Genomic DNA, 18,078 nt, shown 5'->3' with positions numbered 1-18,078 from the left:
TCTCCAGCATTTCTGTTGAAACACTAGGAAAAGTTTCAATGGCACAGTCTCTCTCTGTGGTCTTTATTACCAGAAGAAGAAGCAGAATCTCCTTCTGTTTTACAGTTCACGTTTTGTTTGGTAAACCTTTGTATTTCCTTCTTAGCATGTACTTCATCAAAAAAAAATGATTTTGTCCCTCCAGGGAAGAATATTTTGAGTATAGCTAGGTAGAGCAGTTTGAAACTCATGCCTGCTTCTTGACATTCACTGACGAGTGGAATACATTTACTCCTCTTCTGCCTGGTGTACAATGAGTAATCATTCTCCAACGACACTCTGCTGTCTCCCAATTTTAATACTTTGTTCTTCTGCCACAGTTTTGTCAGAATCAACTCCTCCTGTTGGTAGGATTGCATTTTTCTGAAGGTCTAGGTTGCTTTCACATAGCCAGGTTGGAGCATACACACAATGTGCTCTTTCGGTTAACAACTCCTGCTGTGGAATACCAGTCCAAATGCTTATTTGTGCTTTCATAAAATTAATACAGTCTGTTCCCGTTCATCTTCTCTGGTACAGCTGAAAATCTCAGGTTTTCCCTACATGCTCTGTGGTAAGTCCTCCGTTGTTAAGTAGAAATAAATAAACCAAAAGACTGCTGTAAACTAACAGATAGTGAAAGCGCTTACCTTTTGTCGACTACAATAAAGGAGATTTTATATGCTTTTATATATATACACTTGGACTTTTTGTGCTTGCTACCTGAATCATTTGAACTGCCTTATTTCTTGAGTTCTTGCTTGGAACTTGAGTTTCCTGTATGCCTGGCTCCACCCATTGTTAGTTTACAGCAGTCTTTTGATATATGTACACATGTTTATAGGCAAAGTTATAAAATATAAGTTGCACACTCAAATATATTTTAAATCCATCACAATCAGCAAATGACAGTGAGAAAATAACTAAATGATATGGTATGTTGTTTGGTTAAAGTTTTACTTGTTAACAGGCTGCAGACTGGGAGGTCTTCTACATGCAGAGTGAACTACTTTGTTTCTAGTGCTTTTGGAATACAGCTTGTCATTCTTGACAAGCTATGATTGCTTACAAGAGGATGGAGAGACTTGAGTTAACATCTGAAAATAGATACAACATTTGAGATATTTATTAAAGTTAAAGAGAAATGGTAAAACTGTGCACCAGTTGCAGTAATAAGATGTATGAATGAAAGAAAAAAATAAAGTCATGAATATATTAAATAAAAGAAAGTACACAGCAATGTCTGAATATCCAACAGCACAAAAAGCAAGGAACAGCTTTAGAAATAAAATATCTAAATTGCTAGCTGCAAACAAGTAAAACAAATAGATCAGTGATATACAGCAGGGTATTTTTTCCTGCTTTTGTATAAATTAATGGGAATGAGGTTTTGACAACTGCATAAAAAAATAATAAAATTCTATCTAGACAGTTATACAATTTATCCCAGTATACAGTGCAGTGATCATACAATCTAAAATGTCAGGAAGACATGCAAGATAACAATAATAAAACAAAGTGTTGCCTAATTCTGTGGAGCAAATAAAAACTAATACCTGAAATAATAAATAAAAAAGTACTACTGCAGACAAACGAAAGTGGACAAATTGCAGTGTCAGTGGTACAACAGCTAGGCGGATGCTGGCAGACCTCCTGGACTACATTGGCATTAACAGTGTTTTAAAATTGCGACAAGCCAAGTTATGATTTATGTTTTAAACCCTAATTGTATTTTAAACAGGGTTATTTATTATTTTAACTGTTACAACAATAAGTATTAACATATTTATTTATATATTTAGCTATGTTATATGGGTTGGAGACAGTGGCATTGACAAAAAGGCAGGAGTCAGAGCTTGACGTGGCAGAGTTGAAGATGTTAAGATTTGCACTGGGTGTGACGAGGATGGACAGGATTAGGAATAAGTATATTAGAGGGTCCGCCCAGGTTGGAAGGTTTGGAGACAAAGCCAGAGAGGCAAGATTATGTTGGTTTGGACATGTGCTGAGGAGGGATGCAGAGTATATTGGGAAAAAGATGCTAAGTATGAAGCTGCCAGGTAACAGGAAAAGAGGGAGGCCTAAGATAAGGTTTATGGATGTGGTGAGAGAGGACATGCAGGTGGTTGGTGTGACACAGCAAGATGCAGAGGACAGGAAGAAATGGAAACAGTTGATCTGCTGTGGCTACGCCTAACGGGAGCAGCCGAAAGAAGATTTATATATTTATTTTTATATGTTAATAACAATGCAGTTTATTAGTAAGTGTCATGTTAAACAAATTACACTAACAAATCCTAGAAAAGTTACATGATTACCTGAATTTACTCATACATTTAGTTACCTTACTTAGGGTAGGGATGATTTCTTTAAGTAATAATTGACTAATTAAGATGGAGAGTATTTAATACATTTGATGAACTTTGTTCATTGTTCTGAGGAAGCCTTGTACTTTACTAGGTGAAAGCACGCTAAAAATTTGATTTGTGTATTGGGTTCGTGTTGAGCCTATTTTATTGAATTTTGCAAGTTGCAACATTAAATTATCATTTTTACAATCACTATGTTGAATTGCTTTCCTGACTGTCTTGGATTTTGGTGCTTTGTGGCACAACAGCTAACACACTTGCCTTTGATGAAAAAGGCTGTGGGTTACATTTCCACACTAAGTAGTTGAATTTCTAACATCACAGTGCAGTATAAGGGTGGTGCTGCAGTCTGGAATGTGCTGTCCTTCAAAAGTCCTACCTGCTTGAGGTGGTGGTACTTCAGGTGGATGTAAAAGATTCCACAGCACCTTTCAAAAAAAAGTAGGGGAAGTTCCCAGATGCCCTAAACAAATATTTCCTAGTAGTATAAATACCACCTTTTCCCCTAAAAAGAGGCCACTAGCCTAGTTGTACTTGCTTGGTTAGCAAAGTATGCATGTATAAATAAATAAAATCTCAAAGCAGTCAGTCACAGACTAATTTACAAAACTTCTTATTTACTTTCATCTAGTCTAAGACTTTCTAATGAAGGTTAATTCCTTCAGTTTAAACTGGACTAGGGATGATTTGCAACCATGCTAAGTACAGTAAAATCACCTCAGACCACTTATTCAAAATTTTATGAGATTAACTGGAGCTATGATGATGATGATGATGATAATGTGTTTATTAACCAGTTAAGCTAAGTGAACACAGGGTCTCTTCTCTGAGATCCAGGGAGTACTGTCTGGTTATATGACATGCTCAGAGTCAAACAAGTGGAAACTATGGAATCAGACCAAGGAAAACAAAGATGACACTGATTAACATTTCATGATGTAAACCCACTGAGCTAATCTGTCTCATGTGTAACATACAGTAAAGTCACCCACTGCAAACCCACTTCTTCCAGTGCAAAAGCAGATACCTGCTACAGCAACTAATTTTCCACTAAAGCTAGATGGGTGTGCTAAGTAGCTATTTATTTATTTATAGACAAGTGCCAGTAAATTACATGCAGCAATACCTAATCTGGCAAACTACAGAAGAAAGAAGGCTGTTACAGCTGAAAGAGGCACTTAAGTAAAAACAGAGTTTGATGAAAGTTAAAGAAAAAATATACAACAGAAAACAAATGAAGATTATTCGCATGAATAGAGGATACCAGCTGAGCCAGCAATGGATGACAGACTTTCAGAAAGACACAGGGATGCATATATCCAGACGCATGCTACAGTTACGTAGTCCAAAAATGACTGCCTGGATTACTGCTATTGTAAAACATCAGCCATAAGAACTGGAAAATAACTACATCAGTAAAGATGAGTGATAGCCATCTCTGTTGGTATAGTTTGAAAAAGCCCTGGCTACAACAAAGGCAAATGAGGTTGAAGATGCTTTTTATCTACAGCCCATCGGGGTGGCAATGAGTACAACATTTGCCTAATTGTATGTGAATTTGATCTTAGCCCAATGGGAATATGCGTTTATTTATTCAAATAATCCATTTGTGGACAACATAAGCTACTATAGATGTTTTGTGGATGACATCTTTTTGGTATGGAAAGGTACATCTGATACTCTTTCATCTTTTCTTGATTATTTACATACCACAACTAACTTTCTAAGATTGACTTATCACTTCTCGAGTGAATCAACTGATTTTTTAGATGTTACTGTATCCAAGAACGTAGGTGGCAAAACAGAGAATACGATTTTTAGGAAGTCTTACAAAAAAAACATTTTGTATAAAACCAGCATGCACCCCAGACACATCACTCGGAATGTGCTGAAGGGTTAGTTGTTCAGAACATCGAGGCTTCACAATATGGATAGTAGTGCAGAAAACCAGCATGCACCCCAGACATGTCACTCAGAATGTGCTGAAGGGTCAGTTGTTCAGAACATCGAGGCTTCACAATATGGATAGTAGTGCAGATGAAGCACTAGCAGGGATGTCTGAATGGTTCCTGAAAACAGGCTACTCTTCTAAGGAAGTAGATGAAGCAGTACCTGAAGTATGTTCGCTAAGGGAAACTAATGCACAACCCTATTTTAAGGAATATAATGAAGTAGCACTTAATAGGTCAGACAGACCGTCACCCCTCGAGTTGTACTTACATACTCAAGCAATGTAGGAGTGATTTGTGAGACTATAAAAAAAGAACTGGCCAGTTCTGATGACAGATGAAGCCATCAGAAGGGCACTTGGATCCACACAGAGTTTCTCGTTTTGCAATAATAAATATTTAAAAAGAGAACTGTACTACAAATATACCAAATCCAACAGTTTTCCTTTGTCGAACTGTACAGATACTTTTCAACGTCGATCTTGTCAAGCATGCAAACATATTTTAACTACAAGCTCTACTGGACATCTCTCTTTGTGCTATCAAATCCAGTTTGACTTTTATGCTGACTGCAGGAGTTTGAGTGAGATGTATTATGCAAAATGTCAAGAGTGCAGCAGTTTTTATGTAGGAAAAACAAACCAAATGCTGAAAGACAGAATACTTGAACATGTTGGGGACATTTGCAACAAAAAAACTTACAAACGCTTTAGCTAAACATGTACTTGATTCTGGCTCTGCTCATTGTTTTAAATTTACTGTTTTAGAGTGCACTGAACGTACCATTAGAGGAGGAGATATCAGAAACACTACTGAACGTGCTGAATTTAGGTGGATTATTTTATTAAAAGCAAATTCGCCCCTGGTTTGAATAACAATGTTTCTATCAAACCAGTATTACAAGCACGTGGCTTAAGGCACTGATTTTACAGTTTTTTAGAATGGCCTTATGAATGGTTTTGCCCTACCACATCCTGAGTAGCCATGTGACCTGATTGTTTTTTCTGACTGGGTAACATGTACTTTTAACAGTGCTACAATTTGCATTGAGTACTGTGGTCTGAAGAAGGGGCCTCCAGCAGTGAAAGCGCTTACCTTTTACTTTTTTTCTATTAAAGTTTTATACGTATAAGCCATGGTGGTCGAGCATGTTTTTACCTGTTGGATTGTATTTTGTGCTGACCCAACCTTCATTCATCTGGTATACTTTTGTTTGTTGTTCATCCTTGTTGTCTGGTTTTACCAGTGAAACATGGCTGAAGGGCATGATTTGGAACTCGGATATAATCCTAATAGGATTTGCATTTCTGGTATGGATCGTTTGTAATGACTGTTGTCTTGTGAAGCTAATCCATTGCTTTATATGTCTACAAATGCTCCTTCTGCTGATTCCAGAATGGACTCAAATACATTTGAAGCATTTATGGTTGTATTAAAGGAGCTAGAGAATAAGCTGTTAAATTTAAGCACCTTCAGTGGCAACACCTACATTTAGAAGCTGCACTTCATCATAAGGTCATACCATGAGGGTTACACATTCTGAAGACGTCTAATTATGCTACAAATTATCCTGAACTGCTGAAATGCTGGCAATCAATTAACTCACAGGTGAGCTTTGATTACATGAAGCTTCTTATTAACCTTTTAAACCTGAAGAAGAACTTTTGTTATGTGAGATAAAGAAATTACAAACAGGCATAATGAGTAAATTTGCTTCTAAACAACATAAAGCTTACTTGGACAATTTACTTGACAATGTTTTAGCTTATGAGTCAAGACTGCAAATGACAAAAAGGAAGAAACTACAAAGAGATTTACTTGATTTTAGTAAAGGAAATGTTTTTTCTTGGCCTCTTCACAGAACCAACATTGCAGACACTCCTGATAGCTCTGCGCATGAAAAAGAAGTTATTACATCTGATAACAGCATTACACTGGTGCAGGATACTAGTGAGGCAACCAACAGTAGTAATGTCTCTAACAGTTCAACCACCTGAAGTAACTGTACCTGGTACATCTTCAGCTCCCATGTTTCCTCTCATAGAACCTCTACCTACAGAGACAGATTACAGGAAGGGGTGGTCCTGAAGTCAACTCAGAAGGTGATGCATTCACTCCTCGAACCAGAGCAACAGAGTAACCAGGATAAATACAAGGAACAAGACTCAAAAAATGTAATTTTTAATATTTCATCTTTTGATATGGCTTGTGATCAAAAGAGTCTGTTGAACAAAGGCCTGTCCTTTATACCAGTCAAAAAATCAAACACTACTGATACTATTATTGACTTGAAATTATTCACCAGAAATGCTAATTTAAGTGTAATGTTTCCTCAACAAGAAGCGTCTGCCTCAAATTGCTTTAAGAAACCAAGTTCCTTTATGCCCAATATGCATCCATTGATTGATATATTTGTTAATCTTTGTGAGAATGATTTACGTAGAAGTTCTGCACTTTATGAAAGAGCCGCCTTTTTCAACATATCTCCAGGTGAATATAATGCACTAAAGACACTACATGAAAATCCTTGTCTTGAGATCTGTCCAGCTGATAAAGGTGGAGGTACAGTCCTTATAGACAAAGAGCATTACCTTACTAAAATGCATCAAATGTTAGATAATGCAGACACCTATATGCTCCTTTTGAAACAACAGGTTGAAGGTCTGATTAATAAGGTTGAGTTCTATGTTTTTGATTTGCATATGACTGGCCTGATTTCTCTAGACTTATAGAATTATTTTTCAACTGACCATCCAGTTATACTTGTTTTATATGGGCTACCTAAGGTGCACAAGAATTTGAATGCCCCCCCATGCGACCAATTGTCTGCAGCAAGGGATGGGTGACAGAGACATTATCTATTTTTGTGGAAAAATCCTTGCAGCCTATTTTAGATTGTGTACCCAGTGTCCTTAAAGATACAAAAAATGTTTTGTGGCCCTTTTATGCTTGGTACAGAACTTGAGAATACTGAACAACTACTTCTGTTTACCCTTGACATTAATTTACTTTTTACTATCATTCCGAATGACGTTGGCACTGAACAAGTTAGAGCCTTTTTGTTCAGGAACAGTGACTTTTCTATAAAGTGACTTTGGTATGTATGCTTTTTTAACTAGTCCTACAGAACAATGTTTATCTTTGAAGATGCTTTTTATCTACAGTACATTGGGAAAGCAATGGGTACAGCATGTGCCAATTCGTATGCGAATTTGGTCTTAGCCCGATGGGAATATAAATTTATTTATTCAAATACACCATTTGTGGACAACATCAGCTACTATAGACATTTTGTGGATAACATCTTTTTGGTATGGAAAGGTACATCTGATACTCTTTCATCTTTTGTTGATTACTTACATACCATAACTACCTTTCTAAGATTTACTTATCACTTCTTGAGTGAATCGATTTTTAAGATGTTACTGTATCCAAGGACATGCATGGCAAAATAGAGACTAAGATTTTTAGGAAGTCTTGCAAAAAGAACAATAGTTTGTATAAAATCAGCATGCACCCCAGACACGTCACTCGAAATGTGCTGAAGGGTCAGATGCTCAGAACATCAAGGTTTCACAATATGGATAGTAGTACAGATGAAGCACTAACAGAGATGTCTGAATGGTTCTTGGCAAGAGGCTACTCTTGTAAGGAAGTAGATGAAGCAGTACCTGAAGTACTTTCTCTAAGGGAAACTACTGAACAATCCTATTTTAAGGAATATAATGAAGTAGCACTTAATAGGTCAGATAGACAGACTGTCACCCCTCGAGTTGTACTTACATACTCAAGCAATGTAGGAGTGATTTGTGAGATTATAAAAAAGAACTGGACAGTTCTGATGACAGATGAAACAGTCGGAAGGGCACTAGGATCCACACAGAGTTTCTTGTTTTACAATCATAAATCTTTAAAAAGAGAACTGTGCTAAAAATATACCAAATCCAACAGTTTTCCTTTGTCAGATCGTACAGGTACTTTATCATGTCGCTCTTGTCAAGCATGCAAACATATTTTGACTACAACCTCTACTGGACATCTCTCTTTGTGCTATCAAATCCAGTTTGACTTTTATGCTGACTGCAGGAGTTTGAATATGATTTATTATGCAAAATGTCAAGCGTGCAGCAGTTTTTATGTAGGAAAAACAAACCGGATGCTGAAAGACAATACTTGAACATGTTGAGGACATTCACAACAGAAAACTTACAAATGTTTTAGCCAAACATGCATTTGATTCTGGCTTGGCTCATTGTTTTAAATTTACTGTTTTAGAGTCCATTTAATGTACCATTAGAGGAGGGGATATCAGAAACATTACTGAATGTGCTGAACTTGGAATGATTACTTTATTAAAAGCAGTCCGGCCCCTGGTTTGAATAATAATGTTTCTATCAAACCAGTTTTACAAGCATGTGGCTTAAAGGCATTGATTTTATAGTTTTTAAGAATGGTCTTATGAATGGTTTTGTCCTACCACTTTCTGAGTAGCCATGTGACCTGATTTTTTTCTGATTGGAACTTGCACTTTTAACAGTGCTACAGTTTGTATTGAGTATTATGGTCTGAAGAAGTGGCCTCCAGCCATGAAAGCTCTTATCTTTTACTTTTTTTTTTTTTTTTATCGTTTTTCTATTAACATTTTATGTGTGTCAGCTGTGGTGGTCGAGCTTGTTTTAACCTGTTGGATTGTATTTTGTGCTAACTCAACCTTCATTCATCTGGTATACTTCCGTTTGGTGTAGTAGTGAATACCCAGAGCACATGGTCTTGTGGTTCAATCCCTGGTGGAGACAGGAGACCTGGAGGACCACTGGCTTCATGGGGTCAGTGCTGCCCTGCGGGTTATGTCACTCTCAGAAGTGGGAAACCTGTACTCATTAACAGCACTGCGTGCTGTATCCTGAAAGTGTTACTTGACATATGCAATGAGGTGATAGCTCTAAGAATAAAAAAATATTAACCACCGCTCATGCTTGCGTCAGTGCAGGTCCCTCTTGGTCATCTCTACCCTGGTGTATGGGGAACAAGTGTGCCACTAGACCAAGAAATGGTCTTACAGTCAAAAGGAAATGGGAGAAACAAAATCTTAAAAAAAAACCAGATACATGTAGATAAGTAATGTTTCACAGTTCAACATTTTTCAAGCAGTATTTCAAAGTGACATACACTGCATCAAGACATGCCTTCCTAAGGAGGGCAGTAAAGAAAATGCACTGACAAATCTAACAATATACTAGTGCTATCACATTCATATGTAGATGTACAAGTGTAATCAACCTGAGGCTTAAGACCTACAGAGCTTTGGACCACCAGGCCCATATATGATTTCCTACAAAAAGTTGGTACTCCTTATTTATAGCAGAACAGAAACAAATGACATGACCAGTAGACGAGCCAACAGGTACAACTGATCATTAACTTTATAAGGACCATCTAAAATGTAAAGGGATGGGTCTTTTCTACTGGCTGTTCTACCATTTAGTCAACTCATAAAGCCACAGCAGAGGTTCCTCTATTAATCTTTCCATAGCCAGTACTAACATTTCACCTACACATACAAGTCACCATTTATTTTCCTCTCGTTCTATAATTCATGCTTCTCCAAAACACAACAACATCCCTCTTTACCCTTCATTTACCTGGCATCAAAATTCTGTATGTTATGTATGCTATATATTCGTGAATATTTTTATGTACAATATGATGCATATTTATGTACTTGTTTATTTACTTGCCTACATCTATTAACCAAGTACGTGCACTTGTCTGAAGATCCATTTAAGGCATGACTCTGGTAGAGGCTTATGTGTTCACAGTGGTGAGGAAGTCCTTCTATGTGGCACAGTTTATAAGTAAAGGTATGGCATCTAGATCCAAGGAAGTTATGAATTCCACTGAGCTCAGCCCTCATCAGACCAATAATTGAGTACAATGCGCCATTTGGCACATACTTTAACTAGGCATTACAACAGCTGGAGCGACCTCACAAAGAAAATACAGGATGTAAACAACATGTCCTATGCAGATAGACTAAAAGCCCTAACCCTTTACTGTGTCTAGTACCAATTATTAAAGACTGGCTTATACTTAACCTACAAGGCACTGACAAATCTAGCCAGATGGAGCTGCTACACATCTGCAAGACAAACAGCATAGGAACCAGGAATCTAAACCAAGTCACATACTCAAACAAAACTTGCTGGACAGACAGATATGTGTCTCAAGCATTACCCCTTCTTTGGAACAGGCTTCCAATTCATGTTAAACAGAGCCCTTCCCTGGCCCTCTTCAAATACAATTTGGATCAATGGATGGGGAGTCATAAATTCACACCTGGGGTAGTGCCTATGTCCATTATAGAGAGGAGCGATGCGTAAAACACACAAGACATAGCCACACGCCTATGTCTGTGCCATGCTCTTGCCCCTAGGAGCCATATATCAGGTAAAATTAGGTTATTTTGGCTAGGCTTCCCTTATATTGGGTAAACATTGGGTTATATTGGCTAGGCTTGTAAGGGCTCAAGTTATTAGCCTCCTAATCTCCTATGAACCTATAAGAGTGGAATAATGTATGTAAAAGAAAATAACTGTTATTACAGCAAGTGTAGTTGAAAACAGATGAACTAAGAGTAAGAAAAAGTACTATAACAGCAATAACTAATATAATATAAATATTTTTAAAACTATAAGGGAGATAAAATGTTAATGTGGACTAATAAAATCTAATAGTGATAATGAAAATATAATGTGAATATTTGCAGACGTACAGAAAATGCAATAAACTATCGCTGTGGTTTAATAAAATATAATGCAAATACAATAAAATAATGGGAGTATGAGGCAAATACAATAATTTGTCAGCAAGATGTTTACTAACTGTATAATTATCCATCAATCTCATGAGAAAAAAGTGGCTATCACTCTAAATGCTGATCCATTTTGAAAGTGTTTCGGTTAATATTAACACACCCTTTGTTTTAATACTTGTTTATTGTGCATGCACACACAATTGCATACGTTTTCTTTCTGCCTTCTAGACTGTTGCATTTTCATGTCTTCTTTTACTAAAGTATGTAGCTGCTACTCTTAGGTCTTCCCTGAAAATAGTCTCTCTCCAGAGGAGTAATTTCATTGACAAAATAAATGAAGACAAAGATATAAGAAGGGTGTGTGTGTGTGTGTGTTTATATACATACATATATATATATATATATATATATATAAATATATATAAATATACATACATACATATATATATTACACACACACACACACACACACACATATATATATATATATATATATATATATATATATATGGTCTATATATATATATATATATATATATATATATATATATATATATATATATATATATATATGGTCTATATTAGAACACCGAACTCTCAAAATTCCGAGTGTTCTAATATCTACCCATTTTCAGCGAACGCTGAAAATATCGAAGAAACAGAAAACCACATTTTTTCCTAGGGAAAGAATTTGGTTGCCCGTTTCTGTTGCTTCGGTATTTTTAGCGCTGTGGTGGAAAGTTACAGGTCAGGCTCAGATAATTGTGTGATTGGGTGAACGTGAGGGTTAGGGCGGGGTAGGTGAGTTAGGGTGCGGGTCACATAAGTGTGCGATTGTGTGGATGTGAGGGTTAGGGCGGGGTAGGTGAGCTAGGGTTAGGGCACGGGTGAGGTGACTGTGTGATAGTAACGGACCTTAGGGTTAGGGTTTGGGTTAAGGTAAGTGGACAGTTAGTGGTGTATGTATAGTTTAGTGTAGGGTTAGGTGTAAGAGTTTAGGTGCATGTGTGTGGATTGCTGTTTGTTTAGTGTGCTTGTGTTCTGTTTATGTGTTTTGGAACAGCAAATTTTTTCCCTAGGAAAAAATTCGCTGTTCTGTATGTTCGATGTTTTAAATTTTTGATTAATAGGGTTCGATATTAGAACACTCGAAATTTTGAAAGTTCGGTGTTCTAATATAGACCCATATATACACACACATATATATATATATATACATACACAAACACACACACACATATATATATATATATATATATATATATATATATATATATCTCCCTTTATCCTTAAGTAAACATAGTGGTGTAAGGAGCTGTATCTTCTAATAAATGATAAAATTAAAAGCGAAATCATAAAAGGCTTTCTTTAATGAAAATTGGAGGCTTAGTATTTTCAATGAACCTTTCACAACATACCTGATACATTTTAACTCAAATAAAACCATCATAAGCTCATGAAATGTACATGGTGACTTTCTAAAGAGTTCAGGGCACTAAAACAAAACAGACTGCACAGCTTGAGAAAGCCCCCTCTTGTGACATGGGATATATTTGTAATTCATCACTAAGAAGACAGACAATAAAACATACTTGTGAAAAAGGGAGGGATAGTAAACTTAACCTCGCACCTCATAAAAAGATTTTGTGTCATCCCAGTGGTGGCATTCAGCATCCTGTAGAATCACTGTAGTACAAACTCTGAGGCAGTAATCCGTAACTTGAAAACGTAGACGATTGATGAATTCCTGATACCGCTGGACAGGCACTAGGAATAGGGGCCTGTGCAGAGGGAAATGATCAAAGAGTCAGAGATTTAAAGCATGTGCAACAGAAGGTAATAATCTTCAGCACTACAAATGGTTTTGATTATTAGTTATCAATCACTCATTTCCTCCCTGTGCTGAAGTCTAAATTTCCATTCACAATACGAATCTCAAATCTTTGCTTTTGACTCAGAAAAAATACATCTGCTTTTCCACAAACACTACTCCTAAAGATAAATCACTGTTGTCCATGTGTCACAAAAACAGACTGCATTGTTAGAACCTCATTACTATCTGTCAGTTGTCTGACATCAGAAAGTCATGTATCATTCTGTAAAACATATTACAAAGTAATAATTGTCCTGGTTCTTCTGAAAAGTTCAATCTCAGTCCCCTAACTTAAAAAAGTAAAATAAAAGGTATCAGCCCTTCTATAAAGAGAAATCTCTTGAACAAGAAATTGAGCTATGCATTCCATGTTAAATCTGCTGTCTGCATTAGTGCTTACTCCAATGCCATGAAAATTATTATTTCACTCGTTACAGATTATATGAAACTTAGGACTGATTTCCTGTTAAGAAGCAGTACAGCTTTTAGACTACCTCATACTGCAGAGGATAGGCTTCTGCCTGCAGTGCTGGTAACCTAGGTTCTGCAACTTAGCGACATGAAAGTTTGCCAGGGGGCTAGCTCACCTGTCTCAGAGAAAGAGGCATGGAACAACCACTGCTGGATCTTCCTGTAGTACCCATTAGTGTAGTCAAGAAAATCCAGTTTCACTCCATCAGTCTGCAACTGGCTTTCTAATTTCCTGTCTCCATACCACAACTCATACACAAAAGCCACAAGACTGATGTCATGCGGTTGGAGAACACCCTATTGGTAAGTAATACTAGAGTACCACTAGAACAGTACGAAGCAGATACACAGATGGGTTAGTACAGTAAGTGAATGGACCAGAAAAAAATATAGTTCATCAAGCTACAATTTCGCTGAAATGCTACCACACCAGTGAGTTTATTATCAGATATTTACCAACTCACCCCAAAACTATCAGGATGCAATTCAGAAGAGGATCAACAAGCCCAACAAACATTTCTATTTCTCCCTTGCCTACAACATCACAATGCTTCTAGACCATTACCATGTATTCAACCTTGACTTTTATGGACTCATATCTCTCAACTGTGCCTAATTTTTAGGGACACCCTAAATTTTGACTTAAAATTCTGTCATTACTAAGACTAGACATTTTAACTGTACAAGTACTCACAAAGTGTCCTTAAATTGGGGACCCTTTCCCTAATTATATTTTTGCTTTGTCTCTAATTACAGAGGTAAAAAGGTAGAGAGCTAGGTTTCCCATTCAGTGACAAAACATAAAATGAAATGTGCTCTCCATTTATGTTACACATGATTTCAAAAAGACAAGACAGTACAAAGAGACATGAAATAGTACGACATGCTCCACTAGTTTCTGAGCTATAACACTGCTACATGGACTGCAGTGCCTGTGACCATCTGACTCCACTATCAACTTCTTCACTAAAGAATCAGGGACAAAAACCAAAACTATTAGGGAACAAAGGCCCAAAATCAGGGAAATCTGAAATATTACTCTAATTCATTTAAAATGTCAACAGAATAGTAGGTTTTGCATAAATATGCATTTACTGAACAATAAGATGTATGAAACTCTAATGCCTGGCAATATTGACAGACTATAATCTTTAATGATTCACTAGAAATTCAAAACATTGATAAGGGATGGGGCAAAAATATGAGGCAAAATTAGGGACAGTTGAAATGCCACCTGATCTTGGAATTAAAAAAAGAAGTTATGTGCTTACCATAATGTTCCATCTGTGCTGTCCATTTTTCATTTTTCCTCAACTGATGGGTTCGGATCTGACTTGGCCTCTGTAAAAGCTCATGGCAACTTTGAACTCTTGAGCTTCTCCCTTACCCAGAATGCACCAACCCCCATAATCTTAGATCTTGTTTGCAAACTACAGCAGTAAAAAAATGACCTTTATTGTAAAGAACATTAAGGAGTATATAGCAGAAACAGTGAACAAAGTTATATCTGGAGCTTTACAATGTGAGGAGTACACCCAAAAACTTGCTCTATCAACTTACTCTTCCAGAAAAATTAAGGTTGGTGGTCGGTGGGTGGGAAGTTGAGGAAGAAGGAAAATGGGCAACTTAGACGGAATGTTATGGCAAGAAGATAACTGCTTTATCCGATGGTGTCGATTTTCATTCTGTCCTCAACTGATGGTACAGAGTCCCTAGCTACCTACATCCCAGGCAGCCTCAAGGAAGGATATTCCAAAGCACCATTGAGCCAGATGATGCCCTACTCCTGGAAACTAAGTCCAGTTTGTAATGAGAGATGTGACAGATGAAGGTGTGAGGGGAAGCCCAAGTTACTGCTGCACATATGTCATCCATGGAGGATCTTGAGTGAAAGGATGAGGAAGTTGCTATCGACCTTGTTGAGCACGTAGTTGTTTAGGTAAAGGCAAGTTCATCTTGTTGTAAATAAAGGAAATGCAGTTAGTAAGCCATTTGGCTAGGGAAACTCAAGACATAGGCTTGCCCAATTTCCCTTCAGCAAATGAAACAAATAACTGATCTGAAATTTTGAGGTCTTTTGCTCTGTGTAAACAGAAATGCAACTGCCTATAAACATCAAGTAAATGTAACAAATATTCATCTTTGTTTTATAATCTGGGAAGAAAACTAGCAAATGGATTGGTTAATGTTGGACTCTGATACTACTCTGGGCAAAAAAGGACGCATTAGTTCGTAATGTAACTCTATCCCTATGAAAATCTAGATATGGAGGCTTCACAGATAAGGCCTAAATCTCTGAAATTCATCTAGAAGAAGTAATGGTCACCAAAAACAAGGTTTTCCAAGAAAGAAATTTGAGATCGCAATCATGCAGGTTCAAAGTTGGAAGGACCAGAGCATGCAGTACCAGAGTTAATTCTCATGGAGGAATAGGTTCTTTAAAGTTGGTCTTAACAGAAGTGTGCCTCATAGAAAGGTTTTACAAACTTTATAGGAAGCAAGTGAAGAGCCATCAAGACCAATATGGAAATTAGAAATCACTGCTAATTAAACCTTTACTGTTGAATAACTGGCTCCTTAATTAAAAAGCAACATCAAGAACTCTAGGAAGCTATGAATCAGTGCAGAAAGGGGTCCACATAATTTTGAAGTCCCCAGTGCACAAATCTTTTCCATTTGCTAGCATAAAGTTTCCTTGTAGATGGTTTGAAGAAAGATAAAATTCGGCAGACAGAGGATGAGAGCATAGATTGTGTGGCTATTACTGGAAATGGAAAAACCAAGCTGCTATCTTGAGACTCTGGAGGTCCAGATGCATGATGCCTGTCAGGTGAGACAGCAGATCTGGAGTGGAGTCCAGGATCCAAGGTTGATGAAGCAAATGAGACCACAGGAAGGAGAACCAAATCTTTCGAGGCCAAAAGGGATGCAATGAGGATGACTTTGCTCTTCAACCTGGCAGCTCTCTGTAGGGATCATAGGAATTGGAGGATATGCATAAAGCAGACCGTGGAGCCAATTGTGAAGGACAGCATCCCTCGGTGATTCCCCCTGTGGGGGGGATTAGGGAAAAGTAGCTGCTGCACTTGTTGTTCACGGGGGATGCAAAGAGAAATCATTTCCGTTACTGTCTGATTGAGGGACCATTTGTGAGGTAGTACAATGTACCTGCTCAGTTTGTCTGCTAGCACGTTGGATTTCCAAAGAAAGTGCGCTGCTATTAGAAAGCGGTTGAAAGATATTTCCCATTGCCATACTATCAGCACTTCTTGACATAGGGGATTGAATTTGGTTCCTCCTTGTTTGTTGATGTACCAAACCACTGACATGTTGTCTGTTTCACAATCATTTCCAAAAGGAGAACATTCGGAAATGCTTGCAAAGGGAAAAGCACTGCTCTCAATTCTAGAACACTGACATACAAATTTGCCTCTTCGGGGGACCACATGTCTTGGACTGTCTTCTCTAGATAATGCCACCGCACCCTAGCTGGGAAGTATACGTGGTCACTAAGGCCTTGGGCTGAGAGGGCACAAATAAACGGCCTTGTAGAACCTGATCTGATTAAATCCACCACATCAGATCCCTTTTGGATATGTTGGTGATTCATATCGGGCCAGATAAGGATCATAGGAAGTTACTAGGGTAATTTCCCTAGGGCCCTTACAAGCTTAGCCAAGTTCTAGCCTTACTCCTATGATCAGCACCTTTTTCTCTTGTCCAAGAGGGACACAGGTTGAACCCCCAGGGTGAATTTACGGTTACCCATCCAATCATCCAGACTGCGTTTGAAGAGCCAATAAGGTGTACTGCTTGACATGAACTGGGAGTCAGTTCTAAAGGTGTGGTAACCTCTAGGAGACAAATATGTCCCTCCAGCAGGTTCTAATAATCTCACATACCAGGTTAAGGTCTTTAGAGAGAGTAATCCGTGTGCCGTTTGACTTACGGAGATGCAGCATTTCCAATAAAGCTGGGTTACAGATTGCCTTGTATGCAAGACAGAGATTGCCCTTGAGTAATCTGTATGAAACAGAATAAAGTGGCAGTGATTTCAGATGATCCACATAGGACAGATGCTGAAGACCTTGAATTTCCCTTGTGAGGAACCTTTGTCGTCTCTCCAATTGCTGCAGGTTCTTGGAAAGGTACACACCAAAAGTGATGTTGTACTCAACTATTGGCCTGATGAGGGAAGAGTAGAGGGAGGTTACAACTTTTTTTTCTGGAGGTAATGCCCTTACTTATGAGATAAGCCATGAAGAATACCCTTCTTACCACTGTGGAGACATGGTGGTCAAAAGTAAGGTTGCTGTCAATCTGTGTGCCTAGGTCTCGCAGCACTGAGTACGTACTTATGGTGTTGCTATTGATGTGGTAGTTAGAAGGAACATCACCCTTACTGAAAGGGATAATACATTTTTTGCATGGAGTTTAAGGCCATGACTTTGGCACCAATCATTTATTTGTGCAAGACCCTCTTGTAGGATGTTGACATCATTTGGAGAGTCAATAACCACTCCCAGTTTGCAGTCATCAGCAAACTTTGTCAGCCACAGACTTTTAGTTTTTGCTTGTACTTCA

The 18,078-nt window shown here is 37.7% G+C and overlaps 1 protein-coding gene across 1 annotated transcript in view; it reads right to left on the bottom strand.

The window, feature by feature from the left end:
- KIAA0825 (KIAA0825 ortholog) overlaps positions 1-18,078 on the bottom strand; it is a 1,661,419-nt gene that overhangs the window by 983,639 nt on the left and 659,702 nt on the right. The window contains exon 11 of the mRNA XM_044064463.1: positions 12,781-12,931. Within this exon, the coding sequence (XP_043920398.1) occupies positions 12,781-12,931 (151 nt within the window). The remainder of the gene's footprint in view (positions 1-12,780; positions 12,932-18,078) is intronic.

This window comes from Protopterus annectens, chromosome 2.part2 (genome assembly GCF_019279795.1).
Source record: "Protopterus annectens isolate FY-2018-M chromosome 2.part2, PAN1.0, whole genome shotgun sequence".
Lineage (NCBI taxonomy): Eukaryota > Metazoa > Chordata > Ceratodontiformes > Protopteridae > Protopterus > Protopterus annectens.
This window is presented reverse-complemented; position numbering and strand designations above follow the sequence as displayed.